The sequence below is a fragment of the Drosophila melanogaster genome, chromosome 3R (assembly GCF_000001215.4).
Source record: "Drosophila melanogaster chromosome 3R".
Lineage (NCBI taxonomy): Eukaryota > Metazoa > Arthropoda > Insecta > Diptera > Drosophilidae > Drosophila > Drosophila melanogaster.
In genome coordinates this window covers 30,109,793-30,134,816 of record NT_033777.3, presented here as the reverse complement: position 1 = coordinate 30,134,816, position 25,024 = coordinate 30,109,793, and the positions used below count along the sequence as shown (strand labels likewise).

Sequence of the window (25,024 nt, the reverse complement as noted above, 5' to 3'; positions counted from 1 at the left end):
TAAGTCCTGATGCGATGTATGCCTATTGGTAGGGTATACAAGTTTTTCTTTTACATATGCTAGTATAGCGGATTTTGGCAAGCCTGTTGATAAAAGCTTTTCCAGAGCTTTTTGGAAGCGACGCCAAAACTATTGGAGCTCACTTGCTCAAAGTTCCCCATCAGATGGTTGGAGTCACTGCTAAATCTAAAACCGGCAACATTTTTAAAACCCCAACAAGCCGTTTATATAATTTCAGAATAACTTTTACTACTCCTTACTTACTATTGTAACCACAATAGAAATGCCGCCTGGAGTACTCAATGATCTGAACAGGAACGGTATCCAGTGCATTGCATCAGTAACGCTTCTCCAGCGATTCCCGTATCATCGGAACCACCACACCATCCCCACCATGGACCAGAACCGACCCACTGTGGGTGGTGTTACGGCGGAGGTACTAAAAGCCGTCGTTTCGGAAGCTCTGCTGGGCAAATTCACAGCTGTTTTCCCAAAGCTTTTCAAGTGCCAGTGGAAGACTTACGAAGGTCAAAAGAAGGTTAGTACATAAGCAGACGAACTTCGAGGTGGGTGTGTGCTCTGTGCCGGGATTAATCTCGAATCTGGGAAAAATCTGAGTGGAAAAGTCGACGGCGAGCCTCCAGTCATCGAGTTACCCACTTGAAATTATCAGTTCCAAACACTCTAATAGCAGTCCCCTTGTTTTGTCCCCCGATCCGCAGTTCTACGCCAATTTCAGCACCGATTGCACCGACAGCAACAGCAACAACATGAGCCGAAAGTTCTGCGTGGGAGGCAACTGGAAGATGAACGGCGACCAGAAGTCCATCGCCGAGATCGCCAAGACCCTGAGCTCGGCCGCCCTCGACCCCAACACGGAGGTGGTCATCGGCTGCCCGGCCATCTACCTGATGTACGCCCGCAACCTGCTGCCCTGCGAGCTGGGTCTGGCCGGCCAGAATGCCTACAAGGTGGCCAAGGGCGCATTCACCGGCGAGATCTCCCCTGCGATGCTGAAGGACATCGGCGCCGACTGGGTGATCCTGGGACACTCGGAGCGTCGCGCCATCTTCGGCGAATCGGACGCCCTGATCGCCGAGAAGGCCGAGCACGCCCTGGCCGAGGGCCTCAAGGTCATCGCCTGCATTGGTGAGACCCTGGAGGAGCGCGAGGCCGGCAAGACCAACGAGGTGGTGGCCCGCCAAATGTGCGCCTACGCCCAGAAGATCAAGGACTGGAAGAACGTGGTGGTGGCCTACGAGCCCGTCTGGGCCATTGGCACCGGCCAGACCGCCACACCCGATCAGGTAAGGTCGCCCGCAGAGGCTAATCTCTTCCAGAACTGATATTTTCCCTTCCCAATTGCAGGCTCAAGAGGTCCACGCCTTCCTGCGCCAGTGGCTGAGCGACAACATCTCCAAGGAGGTGTCCGCCAGCCTGCGCATCCAGTACGGTGGATCCGTGACCGCCGCCAACGCCAAGGAGCTGGCCAAGAAGCCCGACATAGATGGCTTCCTGGTCGGAGGCGCCTCCCTGAAGCCCGAGTTCGTGGACATCATCAACGCCCGGCAGTAAGCAACGCGATCTCAAGCATCAGATCGCTTTCGGCCAGCGAACTGCCCGCGAAGGAGGCACTGGAGGGCAGGACTCCATACTCCTGCGCGCGAATGCATTACGCACACACCTAGTTGTTGTCACCACCAAGTGCAGTTCCAAATTCATAGTTACCTTGCGAGAATGCTACTCACATCCTTGTTGTTGAACGTATAGTAGTCCATTGTGTAAATCTTAAATTATTCAGGCAATAATTATGCGCTACTCATTTACTTATATACCAAACCAAACAGGTGTCTTATTTTTTGCAAGACTATTTCAGCTATTTTTAGAGCGATTGGTTGAACGACAAGGTGTCCAAAGTTGTGTGCACATATGTACATATATGTGTCACCTCTGCGGACCTTAAACCGAACAAGTTATTACTTAATTTCTGATAAGCATGCGAAATGGCAAATATTTGGAATATGAGTTCCAACTGAGTAATCGAGGCAATCATTGTATTCACTTACCTAACAAGTGAATCAAATCATTTGCATCATGTTTTTGACAATATCTTGCATAAAAGCCTTCAAGAAGAAGCAATGCATCATAAGATAGCTTAACTTGAGATAAGAAAGGAAAACAGTTTGTACTTATTATACTTTATACTTATACTCAGAGTTCATTTCTAATCGAAGTGTTCGAAGATTGTGCACAAAGTTTGGCAAATATGGAGCTAAACAAGGCAATTTCTTTGTAGCTGATAAGTTATTTAGCTTAGTAAGTAATTTATGGTTAGTAAATCAACAAAATATTATTCAGTTTTTCTCAAAACATGAACAGGCTGAGAATTCTTGAACCCAAGTGGCCTTAGATACATTATCGATTTGACAAGCTCTAGTTCTCCGTTTTTGAGCTTTTTATTGTCATTTCTGATCCTGAACACATCGATTTTATTCAGACTGGAGTTTTATATCAGAACAAATTAAATAAGTTTTTAGCCAAATCTTTAGAGAGTAAAGAAAATTTTAACTTGGTTTTAGCGATAGTTTCCCTAGAAGATCAACATGACGCAGTACTATGTCTTTGACGTTATCCTTGTGAACTCCAGTTTGCCGATTCCCCGCAAGTCCGCCAGTTTCAGTGCGGGTGGGAGGCCCGTCTACTCGGTTCGATTGTTCGAGGACTTTGAGGAGCTGTCCATGGAACGCATATTCGTGGATCAGTTTCCCACAGAGGCATTGGGTGGCTTTACCAGCAGTCCCTGTGAGCTAATAGGAGCATTGACATCCAAGGGCGTAGGCGTCACTCTCAAAGAGAACGACGAGCTCATAGGATCGGGCAACGCCACGCTGGAATCTTCAATCCTGCGCCAGCTGACAGACCCCAGCTTTTCGGTTACCCAGAGTGTTACAGTTCAACTGACCAAAGGGCCTAAGAACGACCGAGTGGGTGAGGTGGAGCTACTCCTAAAGATCAGCTCCGCTTCACCGGATATAAAGTAAGTGGTGTTAACCAGATAGGGGAAATGTAGTATTCCTATTAAATCACAATCCTCTCTAGCCACGGCTTGATTCCCTTTGGCTGCTATGACGTGTGCAAGCCTGTGGATCATTCGATCAACAAAAAGGATATTATCTTCACCCTGGGACGCTCCGGAAAGTGTGCAACGAACAGCTGCATCACGGATGAGCGCCTGATGTCGCACGCGGGAGCACCCTTCCAATGTCCACACGCCGCAAGTCAGAATCAGGAGGATCAGGATAACAAAGGCGGTGCCTTTGCCAGATGTGGGTGTTTCCTGAAAGGAATGCAATTACCTCCGGATGTTGGCACGGAGAAAAAGAGAGAAAAGGCCGCTCTGAAGAAGCTCGTCGATGAACTGGGTCTAGACGAGATAAAAGTACCCAGTCCTCCAGACACACACGAAAAGTCCCGTCGTTGGCATTGCAAGTGCAAGCAGCCGAGTTCCAGCACAGATACTTCCTCCTGTGACACCAATGAGTTCACAGCGGAAAAGCCTCCTAGAAAGAGAAAGGCCATATCCTTGACTGCCTCCATGGAGCGGGCTGCTCGTCGAAGACTCATGGGCACCTGTCCTGTAAAAGAGCCTGTTTTAACACAGGAGGCCTACAAGCCACCGAATCTCTGCCAGCTCTGCCGTTCGGACATCAGTTGGCTGCCCAAGATCTCCGCCTGTCCCTACTGTGGCTACAAAACCTTCGAGGACATACAGCCCAGCGAGCAGCCCTACGATCTTACGGCAACTGCCCAGCAATTGCTAAGGGACTGCCTGCGCAAGGAGACCTGTGAACTGGACCCGTCCAAAGGTGATGATGAAGCCATGGGCGACAAGAACAAGGATGATCCCAATGTTCCGCAGCAATGTGGCTGCTTGGGCGGGAAACCCTGCACTCGATGCCGCATCCGGAAGCTCTGCGACAACTTTTTTAAGGAAAATGAGTGCAAGATTGAGCCACTCCCACAGGCTTATCCGCAAGCTCCAAGCAAATCACAACCGGAAAGCAAGAAGGTGAACCAAGCCAACTCGGACGAATCACTTCGTCGTACCCAACTGATCTCCATCTTCACGGAGATGCGGAATATGTTCGGCAAGAAGAAGGGAGCCAACGAGGCGGACGTGGTGGCCGAGGAGCTGAGGAAGGAGTGCGATGCAGCCTGCCGTAACACCAAGTCGGCCAAGGCCCGCAGGAAGGCCAGGAAGGCGCTGCAGAAGACACTGGACGAGATTGACAAGGCCTATCCCAAGCCAGCCAAAATGCGGATAAAGAAGGAGCGCACCCACCACAAAAAGTCCCGATGGTGAGATATGAAACCTACATTGCGTTCAGATAGATTAGACTCTCATCTTGCAGCTACACCTTCTTGAAGCTGAAGACGGTATCCAAAGACTCCCGTATCGGGCATCTGGACTGCATTTCGGGCAGCAAGCATACGGGCTACAGCAGGATTCCCTGTCACATGGGTTGGATGTGGACCAAAAGCGAGATGGCGCGCCACAAGTCGTGGCGCCCAGGAGCCATTTCTCGACCCATCCGACAACTAATGTCCTACTTTCTAAAGGACTTTCCTGCGGATAATATTTGCCTTTCGCGTTACCACTACCGACACAAAAAGTGCCGCAGGGTCGAGGAGCTGGAGGAGCCACTAGTGCAGCATCCAACGCTGCACATAAGTCGGAAGGGAGATGAGTACATCATCACCTTGCGTCCATTAAAGGATCCCAAGGCCCTGGCCTCCAGTGCCAACCCTTATGCGGATATGAAGCCCGTTGTCTTTCGTATTACCAAGGATCCCATGGCAGCAGGACTCCGCCAGATGAGAGTGAATCTTCAGGACAAGGGATTTGCCCCCTGCACTTGTCGCCGGCCGGTGGCCAGTTGCTTTTGCCGGAGTCACATTGAGAAGAAGCGAATTCAGTACGAGGTGGAGAACGAGTGTCGCCAGCGTGGTTGGCCAAACAACTCGGATACCTTCGTGTACTCCCCAAACAGCGACGATGATGACAGCGATCGGGAGTACGAGTTTGGGGTTACTCCTCCGGCGGGAGTCATAAAGCCCGAACGGGTGCGACAGCCGGACAGAGCGCACGTGGAGACCCAGTACGTGGATCACGACTGGGCCGCTCCCACCATGTACCCGCATCCGGCCAACATGCTCGTCCAATACGGCGGATGCGTGATGGGCGAGCGAAAGAAGATGTTCCCATGGATCTACGGAAAGGGCGACGTTCACGCGGATCCACCGAAGCCGCGCCTGCGAAATCCGCCCAAGAAGAAGCCACGCAAGCAGCTTCCCTTCCGCAATGTCGGTGGCTACGATGATCCCCGGAGGTTCGATCCAACCCCACTAAACAGACCTTGGCACAAGTCTAACTGACATGGTGGCGGAGTCCAAATGCATTGATGTTAGCAATCACAAGTATACATAGCCTTTACATTTTAAATAAATGACGGTTTCGGCATTCCAAGAATTCCACATAAATGAATTGGTTTTATCCCTTTTGGCATGAATTGAATAACATAGTCATAGTCATAGATTTATTAAAACAATGTGTTGGTATGTCATTCTATGCCAATGTGGTTCTATGTAACCCAGGATGCCGTGAGTTCTACTTCACCTGGTCATTACAGTCCGATTCTTGAACACAGCTCATTCTCTATTGATAGTTCAGGTCGATCGCTTCAGGCTCAAGTTATCTATAAATTGCTTACTTTTATGTGAATTCTCGTGACGTAGCCCGTGCGCTTTTTTAAAATTATTTGTGCAAGAAAAATTTTAGACTCGTGGACGACCCTATATCGATTGCTAACCGGCCAGGATGGAGAAGTACGAGTGCAAGCCAGAGCCGGTGGAGAAGAAGGAGAAGCCGGTGGAAGAGCTAATGAACTGGGATGCCTACTACAAGAACCGCGGATTGGTCAGCACCCGATTGGGCAGCTGCAAAGCGGACTACATGCACTGCTCCACGTACCAGGAGAAGGGTAATGCCCAGGAGAAGGACAAGAAGGGTAAGGGCGCGTGCTGTTGCTCCTCCTGTCCGGTTCGAAACCGGGAAGAGGTATACCAGCCCAGGTGCCCGGCTCCCGGCCAGAAGGGCAAGCCCAACAGGGACTACATGCGCTGCTTTGCCGCCAAACTGATCGTTCAGAAGCTCAACATGCCCGGTAGGGACTTCGAATGCCAGGATAAGCTGCAGATTAAGGCAAACGTGTGCCGCGGGTGCAAGATCTGCCTTGGTTCCAGCAGCATCAATGTCAACTGTCTTCCACTGAATCCGGACAAGACATTCCAGATGGAAGCCGAGTGCCTGCAGAGGCAGCTGGCCGAAGGCATAAACATATCCGTGGTCTATCTGCGCAAGGAGATCGGTAAGTGTGCAGACGAGGAAGTCCGATACATAAGCAAATCACTCACATAATCCTCTCCAGCACGAGGCTGCTATTTTCCACCCGCGGCGGTGGTCAGTCGCATGATCAACGATTTTGACGAGATTGTGCACGATGCGAATGTGGAGCTAACCTGCAAGGGATGCACCGTCGGCATTATGAACATCCGCTTCGCCATGCAGATGCGCTGCCAGACCCTCAAAGAGTAAGTAACGCCACCAGGACCTGATCCTCGAGCAGCCTGAATGCGATAGCACCTGAACTTCAATAGAGATGCGGTCGATGGACGATTGGCGGGCGGCCAGGAGCGGGGGTGTTTTCCGAACATGAATGTGGATCTCCAGGACCTCTCCTTCATGTCCACCTCTTCCATTGATCCGTGTGTGGGTTTCATGCCCAGTGATACGGAGGTAGCGCAGGATTCCCCTCCTTGCAGTGAGGATAGGGCGCAGGATTCTTTTCAATGTCAGGTGAAACAAGAAAACCATTGCACCTGATTATTTCTAAATGGTTTCCCTTAGGATTCCCCACCTCGCCTGATCGACATGGCGGGTCCCTATCCCGTGTACTCCTGTCCCAACGTGGACGACGATTGTGTGACCTTCGAGCCCCCGGCGGGTCCTGCCACTCAGTTCTCCTCCTGCCAAAAGAACGTTCTAGGTGAGGGAAATGCGAACCGCTTGTGCCAGAAGCATTCCTCGCCAAGACTGCGACAGATGCACATCAGCAACACCCGATCCTGCGTCCTTTGCGGCGAGGATGTCTCCTGGTTACCCAAGGTGGCCGCTTGTCCTTGCTGTGGCTATAAACCAGTGCCGGAGTTCAAGGAGCGACCCTACGACGAGCAGGCCACTGCCCAACAGATTCTGCTGGACCATCTGGAAAATCCTGTGGAGAATCTCAGCTTTGATATGGGATCGGTCGAAGGCTGTTCGGCGAATGAAGAACATGGTGTTCCAGAACCCACCTCGGAAGCCTTTGAAGCAATTGTGAAGGACTACCAGCTTCTGAGGCGCAGCATTCGCGAGTCCAACACCAAAGCCACCCAGTCGGCCACCAAAAATCCCACTGCTCAAGAAGGTTCAGCTCAGCCGCAAGACTTGGCCAAGGTGTTTACGGAGCTGAGAGATCTGTTCAATGTTAAAGCCGCGGATGAGAACCAGAAGATCCAGGACATCTGCGCGGAGGCCTGTGCCCTTGCTAAGTCGCACAAAAAGAGCAAAAATCGTCCTGCATCGCCGGAAAGGACAAAGGCTGGCAAGACGGACCCTGTGGAGGATGCCTGCGAAACACCGCGGAAGATGAAGAAGCGTCGCCCGAAGGTCAAACGTCCCTATAAGTCGAGGTACTACTCAATGTATCGCCCCACGGAGAGGCCCAAGGCAAATGTAGCCATCCCGGATGCAGACAAAAAAGTTCCCAGCCACATGGGTTGGTTGTGGACCGCTCATCCACTAGCCAACAAGCCTGGCTGGCGACCCGGAGCCATTCGACGTTCCATTCGCGGTCTAATGAGTTACTTCCTTAAGGACTTTCCCGTGGATAACGTGCCCGTGTCGAAGTACATGTCATACTACAAGCATAAGATGTCGCCGATGTCTCCACCGGGTGAGAAGGCGGAGGATTTGGTGCAGGTGCCCACGCTGCACATTGAAAAGAAGAACGATGTGTACACCATTACCCTGCGTCCTCTCAAGGATGCCAAGACGCTCGCTCGCTCCGCCAATCCCTACGTGAGAATGAAGCCCGTTCAGTTTCGGATCGTCAAGAATCCGCTGCTGAAGGAAATTCGCGATTTGAAGCGCTGCCTCAAGGGAATGGGATTCAGCAAGTGCTCTTGCCACAAACCGCTGATGAACTGCTACTGCCGCAGTTTCGTGGACAAAAAGCGGCTGCTGTACCATGTGCGGAGGGAGTGCGAGCGCCGGAAGATAGATTCCTGCGAGGATGAGCTCGTTCTAACGGACACCTCCGACAGCGAGGATGAGTTCGACTTCGGGGTCACTCCGCCGGCGGGCTTAATGCGTCCAGAGCGACTGAAGAGCTCCCATGTGAAGCACACCGAGACGCAGTACAACGAGAGTGACTGGGTCAATCCGAGCCTATATCCCCATATGCCCGACGCCACAGTCCAGTACGAGAGCTGTGTGATGGGTGAGCGAGAGAAGCCATTCAATTGGATCTATGGAAAGGGCGTAATCCAGGAGGAGCCCAAGCCGCCCAAGATGAGGAACATTCCAAAGAAGCCCAAGAAGAAGAAGCCGGTCCCCGGTCGCGTTGCTGGTGGTTTCTCGGGACAGGATCATCAGGATTCCTGTGTCTACAGCCGAGTCAATAATACCACCATCCAAACTAAGGACCGGGAGATAAGGCCGATTTGTAATCCTCCCAGCTATAGTACCGACTCGGAACTTCCACTGACTGGCGACCACATGCGCCTCCTGGATCAAGCCGCCTATCCACCCACAGCTCCACAGCGCCAGCAGCCCTGGTCCCGGGAAATGGCCAATGAGCGGAAGCGGTTAAGGGTTAAGCGGAGAACGAAGAAGATGGTCCGGTTCGACCCCACCCTCGGACCCCACTCCTCCGACATTTCCATCAACTGATTTCATTGATCCGGGTCGCCTATGCATTTACATCCCAGCCCCATATCCTCATACTTACATTTTAGCCTAGCCATGTTCTGATTGAAGTAAACAACCGCTTAAAATTATAAGTTTTAATAAACTCAAAATTACAATTAATGTGTTTTCCTAATGATAGTTCTAACCTAAGGTGAATACTTTAAATATTTAATCAAATAGCAATTAATTCATCTGAATAATACGTTTCACGCGTGAAAAATAGGCTAGTTTATCTATGTAGTCTCAAACCACTAATCATATGTGCTACAATTACTTTAAACCTTAACCCACCTGAATTAAAGCCATGAGCAACCTATGATTATTCCAGAGATCATATCTTCTCTATGATTACTCGAGGTCATTACTCCAACGCTAGTTTGTTCATCTAACCTTAACACTTTAACGCATTTACCATTCGAAGGGGGCTATTGCTCAATTTTGATCTGTTTACCCAACCTTCGTCGCTCTACAAGTGACATAACTGCAGCCCGTTCAGCCAGTTCACTTCGCGGAATATGCAAATTTTCCGGGCCATAGTCTTGCACAAATGTCTTTCTAATAAGGAGAGTTTACCTACGATTGCACTGAGAAAAATGTACATAACTAATTTTCTGCTTTTCATATAGGTACATATATGCTGAAAGATTTTATAATGAACATTCATTTTTCTGTGCGTCGCTGTCGTTGTGGGCTGTTGCACCTGCTCTATCCAGAAGCACCATCTGCTCGAATTCAAACTTGTTGATACTTTCTTTTCTTATCCTCGACGCATCAGTTATCGTTATCCAATCGATCGTTGGCCATTTGACATCGCGAATTCGCCTACTATTTGAACCCACGAAGCGTTGAAGACGCGCCTCCGTCTTACGCTATGGTTTTCCGACTAAATGAATATCATATCTTGATTCCCGGAGCGTGGGGCATGTAATTCTCCGACTCCATGGAGCTTACAAAGCCAGTTCCGAATTTCGGGGTGACAATCAGACGAATTCCAGCCGCTGGAGCGACAGCATGTGCTTGGTGCGGATCTTTCATGTGCTGGGTATAATGGCCCTCTTTTCACAACTGGGTTTCTTCGGAGAAAGTGTTGGTGGGAGCGATCTGAGCTATGGGGATTTTTACGGCAATGCCAGTGCCAGAATGCTTCGATTTCGTGACTTCGAACCTCGCCAGCAAAGCGGACGAATGGACGTGGAACTTGATCTGGATGCGGAGGAAAACGCTGGACAGGATCGCGAGGGTCGCGGCTTTCATTTCCATGCCAGCGGTGAGGATGTGAGTGTGGAAATGGAGTTTATTGTTCCCTTTCTCAAAGTTCCTGTGAAGAGGAGCATGAACCTAGCTCGAGATGCTATCCAGAGCATACTGAATCTGCGAACTGGTGCTCTAGTGAACACAGCAGTTGTTGTGGCCGCTGGAGCGATTATAGCTGGTGTAGTTCGATTGCTTATAGCACCACTGGTGATCACCTCGTTGGGTAATGGATATGGCTACAAAACGTATCCAGACAGAAGCAGTAAGTCCATGCAGTATAAATCTCTTAGTGGGTCCAACTATACATAGCTTTTCTGGAATAGTGCGCCGGCTGACTGATGTGGTAGAGTCCCACCTGGAGGAGCACAACATCGACATGTCCGTATGTGTACAGCGAATGATCTGTCAGTATCTGCAGCAAAACCTATCATCCGGATATGCCAGGGCTCTGAACATCTTGACCAGGTAAGTAAGAATTTGATTTCCGAATTTAGCAATATGTTAATCCATTTACCCTTTCCAGCTCCGCCTGGTTGCATTCCATCGTCGATGGAACCGCAGTTTTCCATGCCATCCAATCAGCTAAAAGTAGTCGCACTTGTAGCCATACATATCGAAGTTGCAAATGGCCCAATCGGCTAAATTGGAAGTCTTGGGGAATACCAAAGGTTCCCAAATTCAGTAATGGATAGTCGGATAGTAATATTGAATGTTCCAAAAACCTTGTTTATTTATTTATTTATTGACCCTAAAAAAAGAGATTCAAACATTAGTATTCTTAAGTTATTGTAAGGTAGACCTTTTTTAATACAATAAAAATAACCATAAAAACTATAACACCAGCTTTTCTTCACGCCATTGCTTTCTTATGTAAGGGAAATTCCGGAAAATTGGATTAATTTCTGCCACTTCTCCGGCAATTAGAGAAGGTAGCTATGCTATCTTCCGCTTTCATCTGGCCGACACTTCCTCGAGCTAATCGTTTTCGCACCTCCGTACCTGTTATGTCACACAGCCCACTTTGTTGCATTTTGATTCCAAGACATGGGAGGCAACTGGAGTCACAGTCGAAAATTATAGCAACTAAGAGCCAGCCAAGCGGTAATTACACTGAACAACATTTTATGCCACCAGCTTTAAAGATTATGATTATACGAAGTACTCAGCAACTACTCACCTTTACCTACCTAATCAATGTAGAATCAGCATTTCCTACCTTAATATTTTTTACATGTAGTGAAACACCTTGATAAATTGATGAATCCATTTCAAATGGGATATTTTTCCTCAGTGCACATTTAATCCAGCCAAGCAAATCGGTTGTGGTAGATGAGAAGTCTGTTGGTGACACCACCTGGGAAATTGATTCAAATGTACATCGACTACGCACCCGGACGGATCTCCCAGCGGAAAAATGAAGATATTGTACCTGACATGTGCCCTCCTGGCTAGCTTTGCCGTCATTTGGGCCGCCAGTGGTGAAGAGGAATCGGAGCAGGAGGAAGGACCAGAGAAGCTGGCCAAGCAGCACGGATCAAGACCTCATCCTGGACAAGGATTCAAGTTGATATCCTTCGATGCTGTGGGAAAACACATAGCCTTGGGTCTGGATTATCTGGTGCCGTTTCTCGAGGTGCCTGTCAAGCGAAAGCGGAATGCTCCACCGAAGGTAAAAAATCATTGTGAAGAGAGAAATGTTTCATTTATTAACATTTCTCCTCCGCTCAGCCATTAGTTGTAGTGAATTCCGCTGCTGTTGTTAGCTGCGGACTCGTGGTGGCCGGTGGAGTCCTGGTGGGTCACCTCATTCGGAGTTTGGGACTGGAGGCCATCACTGGAGATGATCAACATCCAATTTTCGGTAATTCTTCTACGCATAAACCGAAGTCTTCGGAGGAAGAGGGTTCGTCCTCTACGCCAGCACCTAAAAATTCTACAAATGCCACGGCAAGGGGACTTTTTGATGATAACTTAAGTTTTCCTGGAATCCTTGACAACTTTAAGCTGATTTACCGCAATGAAACTGGAGATCGGGTGGGTATGTTTAGCTAACGAATCTCATTCGGGAAGCAATCCTAATTTTATTATTTTTTATTAGCTACCAATCTTCCTAACATTCTCGGTATGATTGAGCGCACCTTTCTCAAAAACGACGTGGATCTGACCGTCTGTCTGCTGAAATCTATATGTACTTTGACCCACAATGCAGGTGAAAAAGTAAGCAAGGGTCAGGCTTCGGACTTCGAGCACCTGCTGGATGGAGCCACCAAGTGGTCCTGGCTACTGGCCTGGTTGGATCAGTCCGCTTTTCGAGACGCCATCGAAGCAGGAAAGTCAAATGTGCCCCATCACTGCGCCATCAAATATCCGGAATGCAAATGGGTAGCTCCAGAAGAGCAGATCATGGAGTTGTTGCATAACAATGTACAGTTCAAATAGCGTGTTATTTTATTAATTGCACCAATTAACTACAATATATTTATTCTTTATTATGTTTGTATATCTACAAATATTTCTACATTATACATACATTCTACAGCTTATACACACTGTCCATGGTTTGTGTCTCCGATAAGCGGCGGGGCGAATTAAACATCCACGGCGAATTTGATTGTAAATTCGTGTTCAACCCCTAAAATTCTGGAAAAAGCAATCCAAGTTCCTCCCAAGTTCATAAAAGGATTAGAGATTTATGCATGCAACTTTCATCGAAATGAATTCTATATTTATTTTGCCAATTAATGTTAAAACAAGTTAAGAAACACTGAACATTGATTGAATTTGGATTTAAGCAAGCAAACAGTTTGTTTTGTATGATGCGCCTTAAACAGAATTATAACTAATTTACATAAAGAACTGTTAATCAGGAATAAGAAATCGACAAGTGTTTTTAAAAAATGATTGACAGAAAGTAATTTTATAGAAATGCTCAAAGTATTTGAAGTTTAGATCAACTGAATCGGGTCCAATTTTCACTTAGTTCAATTAATTAATGTTAAAAATATTATAATAACTACAATTATTCATTGTAGCTCTTGAAAACATTGAAATTAAAACCTTAAACCTAATTTTACATTACTATATATTTTTTTGTTGTTTTCTTGTTTTTTTTTGTTAATATTTATTTTAAAACATGTTCAAAAACTTTTTTTCTCGTCACAGCATTTTTGCTTGAAAGTTATAAACCAGAATACAACCATCACCAAAAAACTTGTTTGAGCCTTCCAGCAAAAAACTATGAACATTTTTCATCGGTATTTTCTCATTGTAATCTATAGGTTTATCATTATGTTTCGACTGGTTTTCCACTCTCCTCTGCTATTTTGCTCCTCATCCATCTGTTGTGAAAACGGTTTGCATATAGAAAAACATTAAGACTAAATTACATACGTGTATATTCTTCTGTTCTAGGCAGTTAACATGGCTACAAAACTATTCAAGTGTGATTAACCCTTCCTGTTTGTAAATGTGTCGGTTAGCATGGGGTCGGGGCCAGGGTCAGGGTCGGGGTCAGGGGTCAAGTGTTGGATCATCGTCAGGGGGAAATGGTTGGTGGGGATGGGTCCTGTCAAGTTGTCAAGTTGGTTGTGCGGGGTCCTACTTTCACGCAAGGCTCAAAATCAATCTTTTGGTTAGCTTCCTTCTCGATGCTCAGTTTAATTTCAATGTTTTCTCTCGTCCTCCGCCAACAAATGCCTCATATCAAATGCAGTGCATGCTAAGGTACTGGTAATCTAGGCGATTTCTGGCCAACCCAGGACTTGCTCCAACTGGTTGTCGCTAAACTCGAAGCCACCCTCGCCCATGATGTAGTCGTCGTTGACCAGGTCCATCATCGCCGGCGTGTGCAGCAGGGGATTGCTGCTGTCCAGGAAGGAAATGGAAGTCTTCCTGCTGGGGGCGTTACTGCCGCTTCCGCCTCCCTCGAACTCCTCTTCTACCGACTTCTGGGTCACTGGAGTCTCCACGTCCAAAGCCGGTGGTGCCGACTCAGCCTGATTAGTGCTATTGGAAGTTGAGGACAACCTCTTACGCGGTGACCCCGATGCCCCATCCATCAGGCTGTTCTCATCGATGCCACTGTCGCTGGAGGCATCCGTGTCGCAGGCTGTCAAGCCGGGTGGCACCGAGTCATCTAGGGAAACCACTGACCCAGTCTCGCCGTCACCTCCACTGGAATCGGAGCCTCCGAAGACTGGAGACAGCTGGAAGTTGGTGCCACTGATCAGCGGGTTGTTATGATAGTCCCGCAGCACCGAAGACGTGGAGGTATGACAGTGCAGGGGCAAGCCATATTTGCCCAGTGGAATTGGCTGCACCAGGGAGTTGTCCTCATCGATTATCATTGCTTCGGAATCGTCATCCTGTTTTTTTGGGGCAGAAAAGGAGGAAAAAAAAGAAAAATTCAAAATTAGCCCAGTTTTGAGATAACGTTGTCAAATGTTAAAGCAAAAATTAAAATATATTTTTGTACAGGAAGCACTCCAATTTTCTTTAAGTACACAAGGATTATTATACATTTGCTTTGGTTAATGGATCGATTTTCTTAATTGTCCTACTTTATCCTTACTTATTGGTATTCATAACTAATAGCTTACAATTGAAATTACAATTATACCTTAAGTACCACAATCTGGGCTTAAATTAATTTAAATTAACCGATTTGCAGCTAAGTTACTTCCCAATTCCCTCATCAACTGAATCCCTGGAGAACGCAACTTTCGACTGTGTTTTTCGTGGCAATTCCTATGCAAATGTCAGCCTATTAACTCGATGAGAACTGCAGAGAAATTTTGATACCTTGACAGTAAAGCGAAAATCGAGCGTAAAAACAGAGCTAAGTCGGAGCCATGAAGATGCTCAAAGTCACTCGTTTAAAGAAGCTCAGGCCCCCCAGAAATCCCTGTGGAAAAGCCACGGGAAAGCGGGCAACAGCAGGAAGCTCTCAGGCAGTGAAAAGCCAGGCCGCAAAGTCCATCCCACTCCGTGGGCCGTGGAACCCGCAATAAATCATATTTTAATGATGTTTGGGAATGGGTCCTGCTGCTCCTCGCGATGAAACAGAATCCAGCGGCGGGACATTATTATGCTCTGGATTTCAGATTGACACAAAGAACGCCCCCACTTTCGCTTTAAGAGCCACCAGTCCGTACCCATTTCCATTCCCGCCAGTCTGACTGACAGGAAGTGGGGAATATATCAATTTCGACCGCTGCCAAGCTGCCGCCTGCATTTCTCATACAGAGAAAGTAACATATCAACATCGCATTCTGAAGTACATTAATAAATGTTGATGTAAAGTTTGAAATTTATTCATTTAAAGCATGTAACCATAACTTCAAAAAAGAGTTTCTTATCTAACGAAATCAATTCGAAAACCACTCATAATTTTCTCTTTTTCTCTGTGCACACTTTGACATCAGCCTTGACGAAGATAAAGTTGCCAAAAATTACCCGGACGGGTGTGATGATGTCCAGTCGACAAGGGTTCACATGCAGTCCATTGAACCGCACCCCTGCCCTTTGTTTGCCAAGCTTTCATCGCGTATTGCTAGTCTTCGATTGCAGCTAGTGCTAATTGCAGCAATTACGGACTGAAAGCAAAAGTCCTGTAAGTTGAGCGATGGGTAAACAATATAGGGGACAAAGAAAGTGAAAGTCGGTGCCACGACATCTGTGCCAGCAGAAACCCGCTCCCGGGGGCACATCATCGAATGCGCTGGGGGAACACCCAATAACATTTTCTCCGCCCACGGCCGATAGGGCGTATGCGTAACGAAATGATGAGAAACTCCAGTGGCACGCGCACACTGCCCCCCAGGAGATCGTCGGTGGCGAGTTTAGGAGCCGTGTAATAGGCCTATTGTTTGATATATGGTGTGGCATGCCTGCCAGAACTCGGCCATTGGTCTAATACGCTCTAATAAATTATTAAAGTCAATTGGTGCTCACGAAAGAGGCGAAAACTATTTGATAAAGACGGCATTGTCCTGGCATTGCGTTGGTAAAGGTTTCCGGAAAGGCCAGGGCATTACGATAATTGCCATTCCTCCGCCGCTCCATCACTTTGATGTCTTAGACAGCAGCTTTGGGCCGACTTTATGGCGGATTTCACCATTTCCCCAATGTTCTGCTGAGCTGGCTTGGCAGGACTCTGCGCCTTTAAAGCCGTCTAATTGGATTCTCTTTTTTATGGCATCGCATTTCATCGACGCCTCGTTGCGTACGTGCCACGCCCACTCGGCGGCACACGAAAGTCCAATAGAAAAACAAAAGCAATTAAAGCGAAACTTTGCTTTCACTTTGGCCGCGTGTTGCTGCCAAGTTTCTGCAGAAAAATCTGCTGTCACCGCACAATAAAAAGGGAAAAGAAGGCAGCAAAAGTACTAAAGGACTACTGTAACATTTTCAACAACTCGACTCTTATTGCGTAACGCAACGCAATGGAAAACTCCTGGGAATACGCTCGAAAGGATTGCCCACTTATTTAACGAGGTGAAATTGAAATTGAAAACTGGGCCCGAAATCAATAAGCAATAAACTTGAATAGCTCATGCAGCCATCTCGTTCGGGGAGATGACAACGTGGCGTATACGTAATGCAATTGTCGCCAGGCATATTTTCAAAACTGGCGCCAAGGTGAGCTTTCCTTTAGAATTTAATTTGGCACAGCGCTCGTGTGTGACGAAAATTCGTCATTTACTTAGGGGCCAACGAAGCGAAAGATTTAAATTTGGCCAGAGAGTAAAACGAAAATCACGAGATAAGGGGCAGAAAGTTATCCGTGTGTTTAGATGTGCTCGGCATGCTCAAGCGTTTTGACTCGTGGAGACAAGACAATAAGGAATTCAATTCCAGAGACGGCGCAAGTTTAGGCCAACTTGATTAGCTGGCAGCATCATTTATTCCAATCAAAAGATTTTAATAAATTGCCAGTCAGTGGGGCGACTGGCAAGCACACAATGCTGAATGGAGATTAATCAATTCCCAGGCCGGCCTGTCAATACAAATATGCTCGAGGGCCAATGTATGCACATAAATCGAAGGGAAAAGTTGTAAGCATCGACATCGCCCATTCCTTATCTTAACTTTTCCAAAGCAAAAGCAAAAAACACACTTCGAGGTAATTTCCCCTTATCTGCTGCATCGGTTGATTTGCTGGAGGTTCGGCTTTATTGTTTATTGGATTTACTAAAATATTTATTAAAAGTTTATTAAAATACTTTATAATCCAGATATCATATCATATGCCATATCGTATCGTACTACATTCGCTTGTATATGTATAAGTTGCTTGACATCTTGTATATATATAATATATATATATTTATGTATATAGGTGTATATATGTATAATATTGCATACTTTGCGGCGTTTACACACTAGTTTGCCTTCCTTACACGAGTCTAATTCAAGGCTAGTTTTCAAATTACGCTAACATCTTGTGGAACTGGAGGTATTCTCGGTGTCATTTGTGTGGTATTCGTGTGGGATAGGGTGTTTGTTATATGGGATAAGGATTTGGATCTTGGCCTTCACTCAAAGAGCTTAGTCTGAAGCAATTTGTTGGCATGTGGCATGGCAAACAGAGGCAAATGCCCCGTGAAAACGACTCGTCATTTGTTGTCGCCACTCTGACAAATGAGTCCTGGAACAAAGGTTACACTTGTAGATAGAACTTTGTGACCTGTTGATTCCGGCAGTCATAATACAATTTTGCATAACGCCAGCCCAATTAATCAGAGCCAAATGAGAGTGGGAACTTCAAATTGACTGCCTGGATAGCCGCAATCCCAACCGGGAGCATTAATCAAATTCAGTCAGCCGCCAAATCAATTGCAAAGCACACAAAGTGCTTGTCACCTCGACTTCTTCATTTTGAGTTATGATGAGTTGGCCAAAACGGGAGCTACTCATTCGGTAAACGGATATGTCAGAGTGTATAGTATTATTTGCTAGCCCGAAATTACAGCTAATAAAGTTGCACAATAAATCTGTATCTTATGAGGAGGGGGGAGGGACTGTGTGTTGTTTGCTGAGGTGACTCACAAAATTTCACTAAATGTACTTTACTTTCGTTACTTGACTGAAGCTTTTCTTCGAGGTATTCGACGCACATAGGTAGGCTATAAAAATTACACAACATTTAGTTAGTTTACTTTAAGTTACTTGCTCTAGACTTGTGCTAGTTTTAATTTAGTTAGTTTAGATTTAGTTGGGTTTAGCTTTGGGGCTCTCTAGTTAATTCTTTGCTATAAATGCGACACACACACAACAAGAATTGGAGGTAGTAAAAAACGCTCGTTATCAAAGGGTCGCACAACATTCACTAGGGTGTATTGAACTATCAAAAGTCGGAATAGGCATATGTTTAGGATAGGTATATGTATGTATGTATATTTTAGTTAATGTTATATGTATACACGAGGTATGTAAGTAAGCGCCGATCCGAGGCCAATGGATTGACCCCGAACGACCTACACGATCGTACTTATGCATGTACTGAGGTATATGTGGTATATTTGTGGTATTGTATGTACTCTCTGTTCGATTCTCGTTCTTGAATTTGCACTCCGTCGCGATAAAGCTACCCATCTACCCATCTATCCAACTTCCCATCTCGTTTCCATCCGATTTCCTATCCATATCTCTCGTCTGTCATACGTAACGCGTAAAATTGCAACTAAATGTGATGATTGGGATCCGTGATCTTCTACTACAAAGTCGTATTGGTATTGTTATCGTTAGTCGATCTGAATTTGACTTGCGCGGGCTTAGTAAGTAATACTATCTCGATATCGTAGCTAAATGTTATTAGGCAGCTTACTGGCTAGGCTAGGCTGCTCCCCATGCTCGGCGACCTATAGTTAAGTTTAGTTAAAGCCACATCGAATTAATTTGAGAGTTCTCCTATCTTAATAGCTTACTTTCTTACTAGCTTGTTAGCTTCTGGTGTTTGCTCCGTTCCATGTTCCTATGTACATTCCGGCTTAGATGCTAATATATAAGTTCCGCGCTATGTGTATATAATTTTTCAGAGTTTTCGGCTCGCAGTCTTTTCGGGCTATAATTATTTTACTCAAGTATATTCTCAAGTCCCCAGTTCGGAGCTCTGTCTAAATGATTATCAAGAGGAATATATGCTAAGTTCTCTGGTATTTGTCTAGTTAATATCTCGAGGATTGCTTGTCAATTTGCTAACAGTAAAATTTCCTAATAGGGCGCCTTTCGTGTGCTTTTCGATTTTGGCCTTCGTTCCATTGAGGTTGCTATATGGTATTTTGCTATTTAGCTTCTCTGCTAGTTTGCTATTTTTTACTATTTTGATGGCTGATCCGGAGGTAGTTTCGGTTTCAGTTTCAGTTGTTCGATTTGCCACACGAGGTAGATGCGGTTACGATCTGATCTATCTGGCGATTTCTCCTATGAATTGTTCTATTTAGCCGGAGAAGCTCTTTTCCTGGACAAACACAAAACACAAGTAACAAAGCAAATAAGGCAAATAAAGGCTAAACGAGGATAGGAAGGAAAGGTCTAAGTAGGGGCAAATATTTGGCCACGTACACACATGTGTCGCCCGAGCATAATGCAAATTGAGTCCACTTCTCCGCTTCCGGAGAAGCTGCAGCCAATTACCAAAGCGCCGGAGTCGGAGGCGGGCGATTCATTAATGCAGGGACTACGGAAAAGTGCCAGCCGTGACGCAGGAGGTTCGCCCCAGAGTGGGAAGCTCGTGTAGGCCATAAAAGCAGCCGGGTAGTGAGCCCAAACCCGGGGGTTTGCTTTTTCAGTACATAAGAGACACGTGCCGCGCAACAAAAGAGCGGCGAGTCCGGGAAAAAGAGAGCAAGAACCTGAAGCGGAGAAAGTGAAAGTCTGAGTGAGAGTGAAAGTGGCAGAAGAGCGTCAGCTGTGCGCAGCGGAAAGGAAAGTGAAACAAGGATATAGGCAAAGGATAGACCCGGATGGTTGGGTAGACCACCCAGCGAGTTGGAGGTGCAAAATCAATACGAATGGGAAAAGCCCAAGCTCAAGCTAGAATGCGACACGCGCTGCCTCCGTATGCCAAAGGATGTGGGTATCCTGCGCCAAAGGACTCCAAATCCCCACTCGATGGGCCGACTAAAGCAGTGTCAATAGTGGAAACCTTGGCATTTTAAATTCGGAGCTAGTTGCGTGTAAATTTGTTTGCCTTTCATAGCTTTATACATATGTATGTATGGTACGCTGTGTATTTGCCAGCTGGATATTTATGATTTCGGTTGATGTGCGTCAGTCACGCCATAGAGAAAGTCTCAGAAAGTTAATTAAGCTACCAGGCGACACAATGAGAAATTGGTTGTGATACGTATATGCATGTATGTAGGTCAGTACGCGGTGGAAAATCAATAGGCTTTTTTAGGGTTTTTAATTATTCAAGGACCCCAAAATGTAAAGAAAAATCATAGGGAAATCAAAAGAAACACAGCTTTGGATAATGTTTTTTGGCTTTTCTTCGTTTTGGAAAATGACTCTTCTCGTTCGTTTATATGTATTTAAAGCTAATAAAAACAAAACAAAGGAACTACAAACTAAATTAAAATGACAACTAATATGAAACGAAAGCTGCTGCCAGGTTAAAGCTTCAGTGGCGACCCGAGGTTTGTTCTATATACGCACTATATCTTTACAGCTAACTCTAGGTATATCTCTATATCTATAAGATGTGTGTGCTGCGCGATTGAAAACGCCGACAGCACGAGGATTGTTATTTAATTGCTAGTAGTTGCTCTATGTATATGTGTTGTGTTTTGTTATTTAGTTTTGACTTTTAACTAGATTAGTAGGCATATTTGTCTAGCTTAAAGTGAATTCTTCTCTTAACCTTTCTCTAGGGATATCCTTTTCTTGAGTTTTTTTCTTTTTTCTTTTTTTTTTTTGTACCTTCAGCGCTCGAATTTGAGTTTTCAATTTTGCTACTTTTCGTTCACAAATTTTGACAATTTACATATGTTCCGCATTTGCTGCTGCGTGGTGCTTCAATACTCATCAACAAAAAGGCCAAAAATGAACTCGAAATCAAACGCGTTCTGTCTTTCAATCATATATCATATCGTTTATATCCGCATTCCTGCACTGATGCTACTTTCATTTTGCTCAGTCAAAGCTTACACATCTAACAAATTGCTCGAATAAGTTAACAGAAATCATAGGGATAAGGTCTAGAACATAAACCTGATGGATGCCGGTAACTCAAACAACAAAAGCAAATGCTATCACAGTAAAAAACTTAAAGTTGCCGTATTTGAATTTATATAGTTTACAATTTTATTGCAATCTGATTCTCTGATTCGCATTCCTCTCTCATCTTCTCTACATCTCTAAACAACTACGTCCGGAGTGTGCGTCTGCGATCCGCTGTGATGGTTCTCTGCTACGGCACGGTGATCACTCGCTAAAACTACTCGATTAGTATAATGCTACCGCTCCTCGTCGTATGTACAACAGAATTGCTCAACAGAACAGAAGATTTTTAACAACTTGATTAGGTCTTAGGTAGGTAACTTAAAAAGAAATCAACAAATCGCGCCAAGCTACAACTCAGGATTATCGACCGATCAACAATCTCGACTTCTGGCTCGCATCGGACTGGATTGGATCGGATCGGTTCGGATCGGCTAGCACTATTTTAAATAGTCTACAAATTTATAATTTTAAAGTCCACGCTGCAGCTGCAACTGCAGCTCTCTTACACATCTAGACTAGATCTATCCGATAAATATATGTATATGTATATCTAAGGACTAAGGTCTAGGGACTACAAAAACGGACTACAACTAGGCCCGCCATCCTCTCGCAGCGGGAGGAGGTTACTTGTTGGTTACATTTTACAGTTTACAATTTAGCTGATGCAGTGGTAGTCGTAGGTTCTAGTTAGCAATATAAAATCGATCCATTTACAAAGACAAATTGTAGAAATGGGCTTGTCCATGCGCTTAGCCTAACAATCCTTGGTTTTTGTTTTATTCATAGCCGGCGGCTGTGGGTGCTTCCATTAGCTAATTGAGAGGCGGGTGGTAAAGGTCTCGTATCGATGGATTCTAGACCTTGGCCAGCTGCTTCTTGGGCCGCATGGGCACAATGCAGTAACCGGCACTTACATCGCGTCCGCTGACCAGCAGGTTCTTTAGTACCGAGTTCGACTGCTGTTGTTGCTGCTTCTGCTGTTTACTCTCCGCCGACAATTGCCAGCGCTCACTGCCTGCTCGCTTGGCTGCTTGGGTTTGCTGCTGGGCAGGATCCTTGCCAATTAGCTGCTGCAGGAGCTGAGGGGACTGCACGTCCAGGCAGAGGGTTCCGCTCTTCAGACGCTTGGACTCCACGGGATTGCCCGCTCCTGTCGCGCTGTTCAGGTGGCGCTTGTTTCCATGCTGCTGCTGCTGCGGCACGAGGTTCACCTTCGCCATTCGAGACTGCGTCGTGGTGGGCGGCTTGCTCTCCACCAGGCGGATGGTGGCCTTGGTGTTCACCGGCGCAATGCTGGCTCCATTCAGCAGTTTTATAGCCGGCTGCTGCAGCTGCTCCTGCTGTTGCTGTTGCTGCTGCTGCTGCTGCTGTTGCATCAATTCCTTGTTATTCTGTATGGTAATCAATGGCACTGCATTCAAGATAATGTTCTGCTGCTGCTGCTGCTGCTGCTGCAGTTGCTGCTGTTGCTGGAGCAACTGGATGGCAGACACCTTGCAGGGAGTGGGAGATGCGGCATTGGGACTCACGGGTTCCGTGTCCACCACCTGCATTTGAATCAGGTCCCAGCAGTCCAGATTGGCGGCTAAAATAGAAGCAATTCAAGTTAATAAGAAGCGAAGAATCTTTATTAGAAATATGCCGTCTAATCCCCAAATTTATTGAATCGAATGCCAGCCAAAAATTAATTCCTTTGCCCATGACATTGGTGCTAATTTAAAACAATAATATTTGGCTGTCTCAAACATTTTGCACATAAATAAGTGGGCACATTCTACACAATATATATGTCGTTCTGCCTTTGACTCAGTATCTTTGTATCTACAACTCTACATATACAACAAGTAGCCCATATCCCCAGTCTGTTTCGTTTTCTCGCGCCTGCTGTGTGCGACATAAATCAGCCACGATTAGCTAGTGGAAAATTCATAGAGGCCTACAGGCATCTGTCAATATACCCCGATATACCCTGTCATAAGACCCAGCACTTGCAGTCAATACAGTTGACAAGGCTATGTGATTCCGTCAGCTCCTAGGCATCAATCACACACAGTCCTCGCACCGTGACATGTGTCAAAGGTAAGAGAGCAGTGTGTGAATATTACGCAAATCGATTCAAACCACTGGAGTGGCGAGCAGACCCACATCAATTAGCTCTCCCGCGGTTCCCGCAGACGGAAAATGAACCCAACCCACAACTAACACAAGTGACATCTTCCGCGACACGCAACTGAAATTCTGAATTTTTCTTTATGTTTGCCTCCTCTATTTTTACATGTAGGCGTTGGAGTGCGTGCGTGTGCGTTGGCAACATATCATAAAAAATAAAGCAAGTTTCCACGGGTATTTTTAGCCGCGGAACTGCCATAAAATTAGGCCTCTCCAAATGCAGGAGGCGAAATTGTGGAATATTTTCAAAGCCGAATGAGAGAGAGAGTGGTCCCAAGGGGCCGTAAATCAATCTATTCAGCTTTATTAAATCTATCAAATGCCACATTCTATTAAAAGACAAAAATTGTCGTAAAATGTTCACCCCATAATTACCCCCCAATTGCCAGTCCATTCTACCGTTCTTCTACATAATCTGACACTTCTTAATAAAATACTTCATTTCATGTCTGCTCAAAACTGCCACCCAAGATACTTACAATCCTTGCTGTAGTCATTCTCAAATGCATCCTCCATGGGATGACATAAACTGCCTCCCATTTGCACATCGTATTTCTCTTTTTTGCACTCGATATTTAGGCTGAGTAACTGCTGTTGCTGCTGCTGCTGTTGCTGCTGTTGTTGCTGCTGCTGACGCTGCTGCTGTTCCTCCTGCAACTGCAACTCCTGCTGCAGCTGCTGGAAAGTCCTGAACTCGTTGCCACTCGTCTGCTGTTGCTGCTGCTGATGTTGCTGCAGCCGCTCGTTGCACTCCTCCGCAACCGTAACACCACTACCTGCCAGGATCGAAAGTGTTCCATTTCCGGATCCGCACAGCAATGCCGCCAGTTCGCTGGAATCGCTGGTGAAGACCGCTGCCTGTTGCTGCTGATGATGCTGTTGCACGGGCGATGGCGACAATGACGAGACCGTTGAAGCTGGCGAGGAGCACAGGGAGTTGGAGAAATGCTGCTGCTGGAGTTGCGGCTGCTGCTGCTGCTGCTGGTAGCCAGTGTTGCCGGCGTATTGCTGGTGATGTTGCTGCTGCAACTGTTGCAACTGCTGCTGTATGGCGTCGATCTCCTTGGGCACCATGGTCTGCAGATCCTCTGGTGGGCACCACATGAGATCCGTCTCCGTTAGCAGGGGCATATCATCATCGATCGGGATGTAGGGCGCACGCATGGCAAAGGCCTCGAAAGAGAAGTCATCCTCCTGTGTTAGTGAATTGGGACTGCACAACGATGGGAGGCTGCTGTCCTCGGGACTCTGTTGCAATAGATGGGACATATCGATCAGTAAGGATAATCAATGCTTGAAAGTCTA

General features: G+C 46.3%; 6 protein-coding genes across 12 annotated transcripts in view; 5 read left to right on the top strand and 1 right to left on the bottom strand.

Annotated features, from left to right (window-relative positions):
• The first annotated feature begins 217 nt into the window (after positions 1 to 217).
• On the top strand, positions 218 to 1,836 carry Tpi (Triose phosphate isomerase). Of its 3 annotated transcripts, none has more exons than NM_176587.2 (3): positions 218 to 538; positions 723 to 1,307; positions 1,369 to 1,836. In NM_176587.2, the coding sequence occupies exons 1-3, from the start codon at positions 284 to 286 to the stop codon at positions 1,573 to 1,575; spliced, it is 1,047 nt and encodes a 348-aa protein (NP_788764.1). In that variant the 5' UTR covers positions 218 to 283; the 3' UTR covers positions 1,576 to 1,836. The 3 variants fall into 3 exon arrangements, with proteins under 3 accessions (NP_788764.1, NP_788765.1, NP_788766.1); NM_176588.2 differs by having other exon boundaries at positions 508 to 566; NM_176589.2 differs by having other exon boundaries at positions 508 to 1,307.
• Positions 1,837 to 2,421: 585 nt separating this feature from the next.
• Positions 2,422 to 5,538, top strand: CG31029 (uncharacterized protein). The gene is made up of 3 exons (NM_170468.2): positions 2,422 to 3,037; positions 3,100 to 4,359; positions 4,413 to 5,538. The coding sequence occupies exons 1-3, from the start codon at positions 2,604 to 2,606 to the stop codon at positions 5,434 to 5,436; spliced, it is 2,718 nt and encodes a 905-aa protein (NP_733347.1). The 5' UTR covers positions 2,422 to 2,603; the 3' UTR covers positions 5,437 to 5,538.
• A 159-nt stretch (positions 5,539 to 5,697) lies between these two features.
• Positions 5,698 to 9,184, top strand: Ppi1 (Protein phosphatase 1c interacting protein 1). 2 transcript variants are annotated; one of them, NM_170466.2, is made up of 4 exons: positions 5,698 to 6,428; positions 6,489 to 6,651; positions 6,718 to 6,916; positions 6,968 to 9,184. In NM_170466.2, exons 1-4 carry the CDS (start codon positions 5,879 to 5,881, stop codon positions 9,050 to 9,052), a joined length of 2,997 nt encoding a protein of 998 aa, NP_733345.2. In that variant the 5' UTR covers positions 5,698 to 5,878; the 3' UTR covers positions 9,053 to 9,184. The 2 variants fall into 2 exon arrangements, with proteins under 2 accessions (NP_733345.2, NP_733346.1); NM_170467.2 differs by having other exon boundaries at positions 6,489 to 6,916.
• Positions 9,185 to 10,081: 897 nt separating this feature from the next.
• Positions 10,082 to 11,016, top strand: CG45073 (uncharacterized protein; the record flags this gene model as incomplete). The annotated part of the gene is made up of 3 exons (NM_001300672.1): positions 10,082 to 10,586; positions 10,648 to 10,789; positions 10,848 to 11,016. 3 exons carry the CDS (start codon positions 10,082 to 10,084, stop codon positions 11,014 to 11,016), a joined length of 816 nt encoding a protein of 271 aa, NP_001287601.1.
• Positions 11,017 to 11,553: 537 nt separating this feature from the next.
• CG45072 (uncharacterized protein) lies at positions 11,554 to 12,794 on the top strand. The gene is made up of 3 exons (NM_001300671.1): positions 11,554 to 11,993; positions 12,053 to 12,362; positions 12,423 to 12,794. The coding sequence occupies exons 1-3, from the start codon at positions 11,739 to 11,741 to the stop codon at positions 12,761 to 12,763; spliced, it is 906 nt and encodes a 301-aa protein (NP_001287600.1). The 5' UTR covers positions 11,554 to 11,738; the 3' UTR covers positions 12,764 to 12,794.
• A 224-nt stretch (positions 12,795 to 13,018) lies between these two features.
• The window catches only part of sima (similar), a 63,488-nt gene continuing 51,482 nt past the window's right edge, over positions 13,019 to 25,024 (bottom strand). For 3 of the 4 annotated variants that reach the window (NM_079845.4, NM_001300670.1, NM_001276171.1), the window contains 3 exons: positions 24,199 to 24,967; positions 22,465 to 23,135; positions 13,019 to 14,688 (listed from right to left, as the gene is read on the bottom strand). In NM_079845.4, coding sequence (NP_524584.2) covers positions 14,059 to 14,688; positions 22,465 to 23,135; positions 24,199 to 24,967 — 2,070 coding nt within the window. In that variant the 3' untranslated portion in view covers positions 13,019 to 14,058. The remainder of the gene's footprint in view (positions 14,689 to 22,464; positions 23,136 to 24,198; positions 24,968 to 25,024) is intronic. The other variant, NM_001144657.3, reaches the window with a different exon arrangement.